At 35.3% G+C, this 14,756-nt stretch overlaps 1 protein-coding gene across 1 annotated transcript in view; it reads right to left on the bottom strand.

Moving 5' to 3' along the window:
- Window positions 1–5,735, bottom strand: part of LOC120320382 (testican-1-like) — a 38,772-nt gene extending 33,037 nt beyond the window's left edge. The window contains exons 1-2 of the mRNA XM_039370020.1: window positions 5,627–5,735; window positions 808–975 (exon numbers count right to left, since the gene is read on the bottom strand). Of these exons, the coding sequence (XP_039225954.1) occupies window positions 808–975; window positions 5,627–5,735 (277 nt within the window). The remainder of the gene's footprint in view (window positions 1–807; window positions 976–5,626) is intronic.
- Between the last annotated feature and the right edge of the window lie 9,021 nt (window positions 5,736–14,756).

The raw sequence follows: 14,756 nt of genomic DNA, 5'->3' as shown, positions 1-14,756 counted from the left end.
CATCTTGTACTCTTTCTCTATGTATTTCATTAGCTACAGTGGGATATAGGACTTCAGTTTGATCCTTCTAATGCTTTTATGAAAAAGAATCCAGTAACAGGACCTGTAAATTCTTGTCAGAAACATCAACACCTAAGATTTTGTGCCTAATATTCTCCAGTATTTCAGTTTCAGGGCTTGATACTGTAAGCAAAGTTATTTTCTATTTTCTGTTCATGCCCTACCAAATAACTCTCCATAACAGATTAAGAAGAGAAGATTGAGGGAATTCCAGACATTGATCCATATCAAGATACAGAAGTATTTATGAAATATACTAATGCATCTTCCCTAAAACCTCCGTCCCCAAAACTATGTTAATTTGAAAGTAGTTCTTAGATTAATTCATGCTTAGAAGGTTGAAAGTAACAAGTAGCAAGACAAGTTACTAGACATTATACCATGAATTGATTGTCCTCCTGTTTTAGAATCTTTCCTCATTATTTGTTATAGTTTACTTTCTGTAAATTTCCAAGTTTAATTCAGCTTTCTCATTTAAGCCTAGACAGTAAGAACCTGGAATCCCTAGGGGCTGAAAGAGAATACAATACCATTATACAAGAAACTATTTTATTTTCAAAATGTATTTAAAATGGCAGTCCTGGCTACATGAACCCTGCTTCCTACGTAATGAAAAGAAGCAGTAATGGAAGGAATGGAAGTATGTGCTAAGATATTATTGGGTCACATAAAAAAATAGCTGTCATTGCTATTCTTGATGAACTTGTGAATATATCTCAAATTTTATTCTCAAATTTGTCATCTTACTGCCTTGTGCTGAATCTGAGCTTGTTGGCTTGATGACACGATTCGCATCTTCATGAAGACTGCCAAACCAGTCTTTTAGACGGGACGCAAGATTTCGCAGTTCCTTGTCTGTGCAAGCTGCAAAAAGAATGACAGCAATTATATGACAGATAATATCATAAACATAGCCTTATCAAATATTAGTTTTGTTTACTGCCTGAAGAATAAACTTTGATTCCAAGAGAACTGAATTTCAAAGAGAAATTGTATAGAAAGAACACACAAAGCATCAAGACAAAATTTATTATTATGCTTGAATTTTGACTAAATGGGAGACATAATTTATGATGTACAATCTGGACACAAATCCATCTTCTGTTGCTTCTCAGTGATGCGTGGGATTTTTCTATTTTGTTTTTTTTGGTAATAGGTATCACCTTTTAGATCTTCCAAGAAAGGATATCAATCAAACAGCAGTAGGGAAAAATAGCACTGCTATTAGAACAAGACCCTGGATATAATTTATCACCTTGTTTGGTTTAGCTTAAAGTTATTGATATGCCAGTAGGAAATCTTTTAATGTAAGGTTTCATGTTTTTCAGTTTGATGGCATTTTTAAATCCTTTCTCTATTCTTAAAGTTTATTTAAACATGTAGCAGGCACTAAAAAGTACACAAAAACATACAAATGTTATTGTGTGTAAGTGTCTGTATGCATTTGTAATCTTTAATACTGAAATATTCAATAATTCTGTCCAGAATAAAATTTGTATAGATGGAATAATTCATTAGAAAGTGTGTTGTTGGTGTACAGTAATTAAAAAAGAAAAGCATGAATAAAGCAATCTTAAATTAAATCATTCTTCATGTGATGTTAATTTTTCATCCAGTGCTAAAAGCTAAACTTTAGTTTTCCAGCCAGCATTGTTATAGCAAAAATAGCAGTTTACAACATAAATTAAATTAATTTCTTATATTGCACCATTTTATATGTCTTGGGAAAAATAAACAATAAGCTTATATTAACATCAATTATTAAATATTGTTTGTTAATCCTTCCAGTTTCCTCAAGATCTATCAGTCAACATTAAGAATCACATGGTTACTACCAGCAGAGATAGAACATGTATTGATTTGACCATAATCCCTGCAACGCAATCAACACATTAATATAAAACAATTCTCAGGAGGTATCCCACCATTTATAATTATTTTTATAGTCAATTCTTGATGATATCCAAAATAAAAGGAATTGAAAAGGATTTTTATAGCATAACGAATTTCCTGTTGATTCCTTACATTCCAAATCCCAAGTTGTCTTCCCATACTATTAAAAGGTTTGTTGTAATTGATGCTAGGCAACAATACCAACCTGCCCTTGAAAAACTAAGAAGTTGGGTAGATGTTGGGTGGGAGACCTACCTGGAAAGTGTAAACTGTAGCCAAGACAGGAAATTTGGGGAATCCTAAAAGGCAAACTATTTCTATATTGGTTCCAAGAAAATTATATGGAATTTATCTCAACAGTTTACCATTCTATTCTAGATGTACATAATACTGAATAGACTCATTTGATTCTAGGATATAAACTGTTAAGTGTTAATTTCAGGTGTAATAATACTCAGGTGTAATAAATATTAGCTTAAGACAAAAATTGAAAACTGAGTTCTTAAACTCATATTAATTTAAGAAAGAAAACTGAACTTGTATAATTTGAATTTCTGGCTGATGTTTCTTTGAAATACATTTCACAGAAATAACAGACACTGAAAAAGCACAGAAATAGTAAACACTGAATTTCCAATCAGTGATAAAGTGTCTAATCCTGTAATGCTCCAAGTTCCCATTTCTTGGACACATATTTATTCATGCATTAAAACTTGTATGATCAAGGAATGAGAGAAAAAAAGGATCAATGGTCAGAATGGTATTCCCTTTTCAAGTTCAAATTTCAAAAAGTAAGTTTTAAATACAGATTTGTGATCTCAGTATGAATAACTAAACACCACGGAGAAACTGCATCAGATGAAAATTTACTCTTTAACTTGTACTACTAAATGTCTTTGGAATTTTGACTAAGATGAATTCATACATTTTAACTGAAAAGCATGAAAACAATTTGGTGCATATGAACCTCTCCCATACTTTTGCTTATCATTCTGGCTTATCATTTCCTTGGTCTTAGTTTCTTTAATTAATTAGGAAAGTATGTATATATATGGGTACTCAAGTAGCTAATTCTTAGCTATATACAGTATGAAGTAATAGTTAGGGTGAATGTAAGTGTCTGAAACAGGAATTAAGATTGTAGATTGAATAATTATGTTAATTGTAGGTATTCAGCCAAGCAATAATAAACAATGCTGTCATGTTACATTTTTGAATTTTTCAGAATAGGATCACAATTACATTGTTTTATTTGGTGACAACCTTTATAATAATTATCCCTCTTTATAATAATTATTCCTCTGCAATCTCTTAATGGTAATATCATTTTTTCATGTTATCTAGATAAATATATCTATTATTCGTTTCTGTTATGCAAGTTTATTGGGGAATATATATATATATATATTGTGCAAGCAGCCCAGGTTTGAATCTCAGAAGGGTGTAGCTGGCTGATGAGAGCTAAGGAGCTTGAAATAGCTATACCAGCTTCCCTTTAACTCTTTGTTAGCAATCCAAATTTAACACACACAAACAAACACACACACATATATATACATACACACACACACTCATTCACACACAAACACACAAATATATATATATATATATATATATATATATATATGTGTGTGTGTGTGTGTGTGTGTGTGTGTGTGTGTGTGTGTGTGTGTATGTATGTATAACACACACACACACACACACATAATGTTATAAATTTCTGCTAAATTAGATGTTCCAGCTTTTCATTATCTTTAGTGATAGAATTCACATATTCAGGGCATTTTATTATTCTTCACATGAGTTCATTCAAAAAATTAGGTAACATTATTCAAATACAAAAGAAGATTTTCCTCCATACTTCACACAGTAATCCATGAATTAATGGACATGCTTCACATAATAACTTACAATATAATATCTCCGCTCACCGCATATTCTAATATAGTCCCTTGAACTATCTCTATACAATCCAAGGAATGTCATTGTGTTGTACAAAGCTAGGAAATTGGATTTTTATTTAATGCAAGACATTTTTAAAAATAGTTTAAAAATGGAGCAAGAGAGAGAGATAGCATAGCAAAGGATAGAAGTGGTAGTCACAAGGATTATATATCAAAACCAAAATCAAATTCAATTGCCTGAGCCAATATAATTAAAAGATTGTATCAGAACATTCAGCAAAATGGACTTTTATCTATGAAGCCAAAGAACAATCTTAACAGCCAAAGAGCAATCATAGCAGCCACATAATGTATATACGTGTGTGTGTGTACAGCCATACACACAGATACATATTTATATATTTGTTGTTGTTGTTAATTGCAATGTCGTGTCTGATCCATTGCGACCCCATGGATAACATTCCTCCAGGTCTTCCTGTCCTCTACCATCTTCTGGAGTCCATTTAAGTTCACGCCTACTGCTTCAGTAACTCCATCCAGCCACCTCATTCTCTGTCGTCCCCTTCTTCTATTGCCCTCAATCTTTCCCAGCATTAGGCCCTTCTCCAGTGAGTCCTTCCTTCTCATTAGGTGGCCAAAGTATTTGAGTTTCAACTTCAGGATCTGGCCTTCTAAAGAGCAGTCGGGGTTGATCTCTTCATATTTATATACACATGCACATAAACAAGAGAGACATACATCCACCTGATGGAATCCCAATCAGCTAGTGTCTACAATAATTCTGTTTTGCATTCAGTTTGCAAAATATGCTTGCAAGATTTGTAACAAGCTACTTTTACTCTGTTCGCTTTTTAGCAACAACCCTGTGCTATTATTTCACGTTCAGCCAGTTTATATAAAGATACTGGAACCATATATACGAAGGTAAATCTTTTTCATATCAAACTTGGTCCTTTGATTTGTCGTACCTAACTGTATGTACATTACCTTAATTTGTTAGTATCTCATCATCCATTTTAGTACACTACTTCAACTTTCCAAGACAATCTTTGAACTACCACTTCTGAATGTGAAACCTTATATACTATGTATACTGTGTATACTGTGTACAATGTGTGGGCCTTGGATAATTTATTCTTTTATTCCATGATGAGTACCTCTTCTGTTCCCTCATCTAAACCATTTGTGAAGATATTGAAAAGTACTGGGCCTCAGAGAGAACCTGGGGTACCCCAGTTAGCAACTGCTTTCAGATGCTGCTGAAAGGACTACAATTGTGTTCCTTTGTGCTGCAAAGCACTTTTTAAAAAACTGAATTCTGAGGTGACGCATTAACCCTACTTATCAACATACCTATATTATCTTTTGGTGCTTAAAAGAAATTGAAATGATAATTTCTGGCTCTGCTTGTATTGAGAATTTGCGACTACAAAGCAGTTAATGGAACATCAGGCAAAAGGCAAGAAATTATTCTGCTGCTTTAATTTAATGCTAACTTTTCAGTCTGATGACAGGCTCAACAATTGAAGCTTCAGTATACAGCAGGACTAAGCTAGGGCTCTTTTTGAGTAATGTTTATGTAATTGTATAAATATTTGTAGATCTGCCTCCCAGCAGAACTACCATTATTATTTTAGTGAAATTAAATGCATGTCTAGTATCCTTAGGCATGGTAAGTTTCTGGTTCTTGAAAATAGCTTAGAAGGCTAAATGAGCGGTATCAAGTCTTTTAAAACTGCCTGCCAGGTTCTGCATGCTTATCTGCTTACCTGCATACATTTCTCTTTCAGAAAGCTCAAAGCCCTTTGGCACATACAGTATATTAAATATTATAATGAAAAGTTGAAAGTTTGGAGAATTCAGATTGTTTTGCTCCATGCTGAACTGTTCATCAGTCTAAAGCAGAAAGTATGATAATCCAAGCTATCTCAGCATGCATTTTAATTATAATAATGAACAATATTTGAGCAGTCTGATTCAGAGATCGAGATGAAATTCAGATGACAAATGATATATTCCGTATAGATAAGAAAAGGACTGCAAATCAATATTGTAACGTGTACCTAATTCAGAGGCGGTGCATTTTTAAAAAAACTATGTTATAGATTAATGGGTTGGAAGGAAATGGTCTTTCAAATCAAGCTTTTCATAAAGGCTGGAAGTACTTCTTTTGAGAGATCCTGATGGCATCAACTATGATAACACTCAGGAAGCTAATGAAGACCTGGAGGTTCTCCCAGGACATTGAATAGGTTGGCAGTGGAGCTTCTGCTGTATGCCTGTCTTCTGGCTATAGAGGAATATTTCTCTTTTATGGCGTTGTTTGTGATTTTTAAATTGGAAGAAACTCAGAATTGTTTAGAAATCGGGTGGCTGTCAATAAACAAACAAATAAATAAATGAATAATAAATAGGAAAGGGACATAGTTTTTCTCCCCTGAAATGCATATATGAGCGATTCATATTTACAGGAGTTTCCAGAGAACTGTCCACCTCTGAGTATTGTCACTGATCAACCTGCTAGGAAGCAAAGGTTTTCTCTGAGTAACTGCTTTAAGTCTTCCCCTCACACCTGATCCTATAAACAAAGTCAAAGAGAATAAGACTCTATAACAGTAGCTGTGAGATGAATAGTGTTTTCCTAGAGCAGAATATTTTAAATTAAAAATTAAGTTAAATTAATATTTTGTTCTCGGGACCCCCTTCCCATATTTAAAAATTGGAGAAGGGTTGCTTATGTTAGTGAAGCCACCATATGTTTGTATGGGTTATATTTATCAATATTTACTGTATTAAAAATTAAAACGGATGGATTTGTAAAAATATTTATTTATTGAATCATGTCAAAATAACAGCCTTGAGGCCATTAGACTTTAACATAAATAAAGTATTAGTGCATGGAAAAAACTTTGGAATTTTTAATCAATAAAAAATAATAATAGTGAGAAGACTGACATTGTTTTAATTTTTTTTTAAATATCATCAATCTGTGGCAAATAATTTTTATTTTGCAGATTCCTGAATGGGTCTTGGGGGATTCTTCAGACTATATTTTGAGAGAAACTGCTCTGTGAGTAGACATGTAAGATATGAAGGATACCAGATACATTAGGGCAGACTGTCTGTTCCATTCACCTCTAAACAAAATAGAGGTAGGATATTCCTATCTATTTGTTCTATGTTGTTAAAATATAAACCCAAAGAAATTAGAAAAAAAAGCAAGACAATAGCAAGAAACCCTGCTATATCTGAACCAAAACAAGAATCTCCAGTAAAAAAGGAGATTGCCCATCCCCATCCTTCCCCTTCCGTTCCCTTAATTCCTTCCTCCAATTATTTTGCTTGTAGGAAGTTTGAACAGAGAAAGACGGTGCAAACGTTGGCAGGAAGTTGCAAGTTCAAGGCCTTCCTTCCTTCCTTCCTTCCTTCCTTCCTTCCTTCCTTCCTTCCTTCCTTCCTTCCTTCCTTCCTTCTTTCCTTCCTTCTTTCCTATCTCTGTATTTTAACTTTCTCTTTCAGTACAGAAAAAGTCTCTCTGAGACAGAGGGAATGTGAGGTGCTTGGGATAAAAGCTATTTTCCCTTTGCCCTTCAAGTTTTCTTATCTCTGCAATACCTTGTTTAGATTTTTATTCTGACTAGTTCCAGAAGGTCAGAGTAAGACACAATATAATTCTTAACAACAAAAATATTACTAAGAGAGGCAGTTTGATGAAAATTGGAATAAATGGATATAAATTGCTCAATTGCAAGGGCAAATTTTCAACAAAGGTAGTCCTCAATGACCACAATTGAGCCCAAAATTTCTGTTAAGGGAGATATTTGTTAAGTGAGTTTTGTCCCATTTTATGAGCTTCCTTGCCACAACTGTTAAGTGAATCACTGCAGTTGATAAATTATCACCACAGTTGTTAATGAATCTGGCTACCCCATTGATTTTGCTTATCAACAGGTTGCAAAAGGTCATCGGGACATAGCAACAGTCATGAGTATGAACCAGTTGCCAAGCATCTGAATTTTGATCACTGTCAAACCTGACTTGACTCCATAGTTGCTTGCATCTGCTTTCACTTGCAGTTTGCCAAACAGTGATGGGAGTAGGGGTGGTGAATTCCTCTCTGTGTGTGGGAGGCTATGGAATGCAAGAGAGCCTTCTGTTGTTGGTGAGGTGTTATCCACCAAGGTCAAGTTATGAAGAATGTTTGAGCGGTGCAGAACTGAATTCAGTTGGTGAACTATGAACTGTGGGTGGCCCGGACCAGGAAAAGAGGTTTAACCTATGTGGATTTTTTCGTAACTGACTTTGCTTCTGCTATGCGCAGATGGATCTTTCAATAAAGCTACAGTCTTGGTCATCCTAAAGAACTGGGAGTTTCTTTTGTTGAATGTGCCAAATGGAACGGTTGATAATCACATGACAATGAGGATGCCAAGGTGGTTGTAAGGGTGAAAAATGATCATAAGTCACTTTTTTCACTGCCTTGGTAACTTTGAATGGTCATTAAATGAACTGTTGTAAGTCAAGGAAGGAACTTGTGGCAAGTTACAATCCATAAAATAACCAAGTAAAATTTAAAACACACAATATCACACAGGGGCTAAAGGGACAAAAAGGCAGTCAGGTTATAGATACTGTAACAGGAGAGTAAACAGTCAGGATTTTAGACTGTACAGGTGTGTGTATAATTCCCAATTTTATCTCCACAAGGTCTTCTTTGATGGTGAAAAATAGACTGACTTACATATGGACCATGTTCTCCATTTTCAGTTGTGTGCCACAATTTCAAGATTTATTAAACTGCAATATAATTCCATCACTAGAGCTGTATCTATGATTATAGTGATCATAAAAGGCAAGATGGTGGTAGAAATGATGCACAACAACTATGCACACATATATCAAGGAAAAGTGATTCAGTTGTGGTGTTGTGCTTCCATCTTGCCATTTCTGACCTCCTCAGCATATGACCCTTGCTGTTGTTGAAATAGAGTGAATTAAATGAATACTGCTATGAATGTTTGTTGATGAACCATTTTGGGTATAGCTAAGATTATTTAGTTTTTATTCAAACACAAACATGCTTCTCTACTTAGTATTATAAGTTATATGTAGTGGAATATAATACATAAATTTATTAATGAAAGAATTACATCTTTATTATTTATTTATTGTGCATATCATAAATAGCCTAAACATGCCTATTAAATTAAATGGAATACAAAACATTAGTACAAATTCCTCTATAAGAGTTTCCCGATAAACTTAACAATCCAAAACACAAAAAGAGAGGTTTTAAAATAAAAAAAATTAAAAACCAAACAAAAAGGTACCCTGACTCTGTCACTCATGCCCAAATGCTCATCTAAATATAATTACTTTGCGAAAGACCAGTAAGTGTGATAGTCTACTGTACCACAGGGAAATTAATGTTATGACACCAATAAAAAGAACTGCTTCCTATGATGCTTGCCCTGGCAGTGTTGGAAGACACAGTCCCAGAGATAACAGTTGTGCCATGCTGGGCTTCAGAGGTTAACATTAGCATGGTGAATTCTGCTATTGATATCCATTGCAATAATTGTAGCACTGATACTATGATGATAAAATGGTTCTTATCTATCAGCTGCTGGCTACTGCATTCTGACATGTAGGCTTAGGCATATTTTTTTGCAGTTTTACACTGTAATTTTTGTTTGGAATGCCAAAAAAGCTAAACAGTTAAACTTTTTTCATCATTTGTCCTCCTTTCCATTTGTTCTCCTTTGCCTGTTCAGATACCTGGTAACCCTAGTCTAATAGTACCAGGAGTGTGCATTCCCAATGCAAGCCACCAGGAGAATGACCAATGCAGTTTTGAACTTGTGTATGTAACCCCAACACAAAGGGACCAAGTTACCCTTCATCTAGCATGTTCTGTCATTTCAGTCTTGCTACCTCAGTCACCTTCCTGAAAAAGGGTAGACCAGGCAATAGTTGTCTAAATAGTTGCCTAAACTATAAATTATATTTAAATATAGTTTTTTTAAAATTTAAGTATAGACTTAAGATTTCAAATTTTTTTAATGTGTATTAAAGTAGAACTAAGAACTTTTCTTAGTTGAGAATTTGATAAACAAGCTACTTCCATATTTGGAAACTATAACATCAAACAGGACTTGCATAAGCCAGAAGGCCTTTTCATAGTATTCTCAAACAACACATGGGGAATTCTATTAGCAACTTAAACTACAGTGTCTGGTGCATTAACAAGGTGATGCAATTTCCTTGGGAAGCTGATGACTTCTTTAATGTACCCCAAAGTCTTCCTGGTGCCCCTACTTGTACCTTAAAGAGAACTGAAACTAAAGTGATTTATTGAATATTTATTGGATATTGAATTCTATTTGAGGCTTCCAAAGTGAATTGACTCATGACGTAAATCACTTTTCCTTATTGTGACTCAAGTCTGGTTTACATATTAAAGTGAAATAGGACTAAGCTTTCTGTTAAGCCAGTGGTTCTCAACCTGTGGGTCGGGACCCCATTTGGGGTCGAATGACCATTTCACGGGGGTTGCCAAACAACGTAGTCCGCCATTTTCCCCCTTTTCCTTAGCTGTGCTACTCCCTTTTATTCTATTGGCTTTTGAAAGCCAATAGGAATTGTCCAGGCTGTCTCTGCCCTGCTGAGCCCGCCAAAAGTCCCATTCTGCAAACGGTGCTGCACCAGTTGAGTAGTCCTTGACTTACGACCGGTTGAGTAGTCCTCGACTTACGACCAGTTGGGGTCGCGGCATTAAAAAGGTTGAGAACCACTGTGTTAAGCGATATGTGAATTAGATCTAGATATGGACAGGCACAACAAAATCATTCTGAGTGGATATTCTTACACATCTTGACACAATTTGAATTAGCTTGCAAGGCTATCTATTTTTTCCCCAATTGTTGACTAAACTGATAGAGCCTTAAGAAATTCTCAAGCAGATTTATCACAATTTCTCTCTTGCACAAAGAAACAAATTGCAAAATGGTGGTCATGCTGTAGAAACTGATTAAGATTAGATTTTATTTTATAAGAAATAAGACACATTATGATTGTGAAAATATGTTTGTGAAAGTATAAAAACAATGCTCAAAAAATAAAAACATGACTGGGTAAAGCTTTCAGATTATTATTATTATTATTATTATTATTATTAATCATTGCACAGCTTGATGTTCAGACTGGGTTTTTGTCTACTTATCAAGTCCTTACCAAGGACCTGGGATAGGCAGATGTGGATGTCTGATGGTGTTGTTACTACTACTACTACTACTATTACTACTATTTTTAATATTATTGTTGTTGTTGTTGGACCATAATACTAAGCAGTGACTAATACAAAGAGAGTAAAGTAGACAAATCATCTTCTTTCTGCATAACTGGGTAGGGGGTGTCACAGAATTTGGTTTCCATGGATTAGATTTTTTAAAAAAGCATGGTATATGTCCTACTTTAAAGGTTATATGTATTCATCCTCAATTCATTCATCTCTGAAATGCAAAAAATGTTGATAATAGCAGAAACTCTGAATCCTCTCCTTTTAAAGTTTCTCATTTCAAAGTCATCAAAGTGATACAAATCCGTAATTATCAACAGGGACTTCTTGGTATAGTCATCAGACATCTTATTTTTTTTTATGAGTGCATCCCTTTGCAAATCTATTCAGAAGTAAGACTCACTAAAGTTAAGGAGACTGACTTTCAAGTAAATTTGCATAGGATTGCAGCTTCAGTGCAGGAGTGCAGAAAATAATTTTGTGCTGTTTTTTTTATTGAATGCAGTTAATGAAGTATTCTGGTGCTGTTTAAGAAGGATGAAATTGAAGAACATACACAGGCAGCTCCACTCAAATGCATTTGACATCTGAAATTAATTAAATCCCTGCTGGTTATTGGTTTTATTTTAATATTTTTTTTAAAAAATGGTGTTTTCATAATTTCTTCCTTTTATTGCATACCCTGAGGAAATCCTTTTATTTATTTAGTATGAAAGAACACAAATAAGAAATTATTAACTACTTGCACAGATTCAAATGATTTACTTTAAGCTGAGCTGTTTACTGAATGTAATCCTATGCAAAGCATTATGAAGCTTTACTCATGAGCTATGTAGCTGGGTTGGCTATCTCACAACTCTACGGGGCATGCAATCTGTTTTGTCAGAAGTCTTTCTGCTGTGCAGACAATATTTAAAAGGGAAATACTGCAAGACAATACCCGAATCAGACACTGAAAAACTGTCTCTTCTACCAGGTTGAAAAGATTGATATGCTTAATTTGGCTGAAAAAAATGGCTTTTTTCTGGACCTGTTGTAGGAATTGATCAGAAAAAAGTTGATTAACTGGAAGATGACAGTAGAGACCTTGATGCTCTCTGAGCTTGGTTGTTGGCTTGTAGATGTTTCATTACTCAACTAGATAACATCATTATTGCCTGCCACCATCGGTATCCACTGTTGATATTACTAGTCTGGTAATGATACATCTGCAACTCAACAACTGACAGCATCAAGGCCTCCACAGTCCAACCATGGCTGTACATATATTCTCTTCTGTTAGGAAATGACTAACACTATTTTTGAAAGCTGGTACAAAATTCAATAAAAATAATTAAAACAATTCTTTCCCACTCTGGTCTATTATAAACAGTATCCTCAGGCAGTCTATAAAGTGAGACTTCTGGTGAACAATTTTTTTCTCTGAGCCCTCCATATAAGGCAATTAGGTTTCACAATTGCTGTTGAAAATGTTCCTAATTGCTCATCTTTTTGAACCAGCAGGAGTTTCTCACTCTAGTACTCCAGACTGAAGACTATCCAAACTCTTTGTCCCCAGGAAATGCTGCAATTGCCATATGAGCATTAGTTAGGAAAAGCACTATGTCGCCATTGTGGAAGCCTGGTGGAACAGGTAGAATCTGTGGTGAAATAACCTACCCACGAGAAACAACACCTGCATGTCATTCCTATTAAGCTTTATCTTTCGTCCTGTCCATCAATGACATCAATGTGAACTTTATAGATGAAGAGCTCTTACTCAAACAGGAAGCTCAAATGCATGAGGAAACCTACTTCGCATTTTCACATAGGTGGACTTTTCTGAACTGAGTATTAGCTACTGTATGAAAATCAATGTAGATCAGACATGTCAAACTCGTGACGTCGCGTGACGTATCGGAACTTTTTCCCTATTGCCGGCAATGGGGTGAGCACATTTTCCTCATGATGCATCCGGCCTGTGGGCTGGCAGTTTACACTCCTGGTGTAGATATTGTTAGCATATACGGCCATACCTTGAATGACGAGAGTCATATTGCACTTTGACTATACCATATATATTGTCTTTCCCCAAAAATAAGACCTGGGCTTACATTTTTTTTTTTGCTTCCAAAAGAGGCAGTAGGTCTTACTTTCAGGGGATCTCTTATATTTTTCCTCACCTCACAGTGGTGGCACCAATAGCCCGTCCAGCAGCAGCCTACGTGGCTGCTGGCCCACTTCTGTGGCTCCACTCGTGACAGGAGGCCGCGTAACCTGCCATGCCATGCCACTGCCACGAGATGAGGCAGGTGGGGGAAGGGATGGGTCTGCCCCAAGCACCCCATAGACTCCTAAACACTGTTCGCCCAGGAGACTGGAACCTTCATCTGCTTGCTAATGGGCCTCTTGGAAACTGAGGGATTTGCTCCATTCCCAACTGTCCAATTTGAAAACAGACGAAGTTTCCAATCTCTGTCATTTCTCCATCCAGGTGAAAAGTGTTTGGGTTCCCTATAAGTGCCCAAACACTTTTTGCCCAGAGGGAAACTGGAACCTTCATCTCAGTTTTCAACTGCCCCATTTGCAAGCAGACAAAACTTCCAGCCTCCGTCATTTCTCTGTCCGGGTAAAAAGTGTTTGAGCGCCTATGGGGCGTTTGGAAACTGAGTGAATCACATATAAATCATAAATTTATTTACAGTGGATATAGATGGTCTTTCAGTTGTGATGTGGCATGAGGCATAATATACCCTTCTTAAATAAACTTATTGAAACTAAATGAATTTTATTATTTTGTCTTTCAGAGATATTCATTCTTCTTTCTTAAATGCATTAGCAATTGTCTCAGGTTAATATGATTAGTTAAATTAAATATTGTAATTCTTATATATTTCCTGCTTTGTCATGTCACATAGTCTTAATACAGATAGTAATTAGCAAGGAGGTACAGATTGTTATTGCTCAAAAGATGTATGATGAATAGAAAGACATGCATACATTTTAAAAATCTAACAAACAATTGTCCTGCTAAGGGTAATTCCAATTGTCCCCCTATGCCTAAAGAGATTTTTTTTTATTAGTGTGTGCTACCTGCTCTAACATATGCCACTGAAATGTGGACACTAATCTCACAATTGATACAAAAGCTACGAGTGGCACAAAGACCCATGGAAAGATATATGCTTGGCATTACAAGACAATATAGAAAGACTTGCACATGGATTAGAGAACAAATGAAAGTATATGATGCCATCAAGAGAGTAAAAGAATTGAAATGGAAATTAAACTGATGGCAGGTAGACCAAGGCAGCCATAGAATGGATCCCACTAGATAAAAAGCGTCCACAAAAGAGACCTAAAACAAAATGTATCAACAACAACAGCAAGTATTGCAAGTCTAATTGGCAAAAGAAAGCTCAGGACCGTATAGGTTGGAAACATGAGGACGAGGTCTTCATCCTGCAGTGGATAGACAATGGCTAAAATGATGATGATATCTCCACTTATATCTTACATTCAAAATTATTGCTTGGAACTTGATCCTGAACATCTTAAAACTAAGACTTTTCAAATTATCTAAATTTGATAAAATAAGATTTGAGTTTGATTTCTGATGATTA

The sequence above is a fragment of the Crotalus tigris genome, unplaced genomic scaffold, assembly GCF_016545835.1.
Source record: "Crotalus tigris isolate CLP2741 ecotype Arizona unplaced genomic scaffold, ASM1654583v1 scf7180000021340.130475, whole genome shotgun sequence".
NCBI lineage: Eukaryota > Metazoa > Chordata > Lepidosauria > Squamata > Viperidae > Crotalus > Crotalus tigris.
This window is presented reverse-complemented; position numbering and strand designations above follow the sequence as displayed.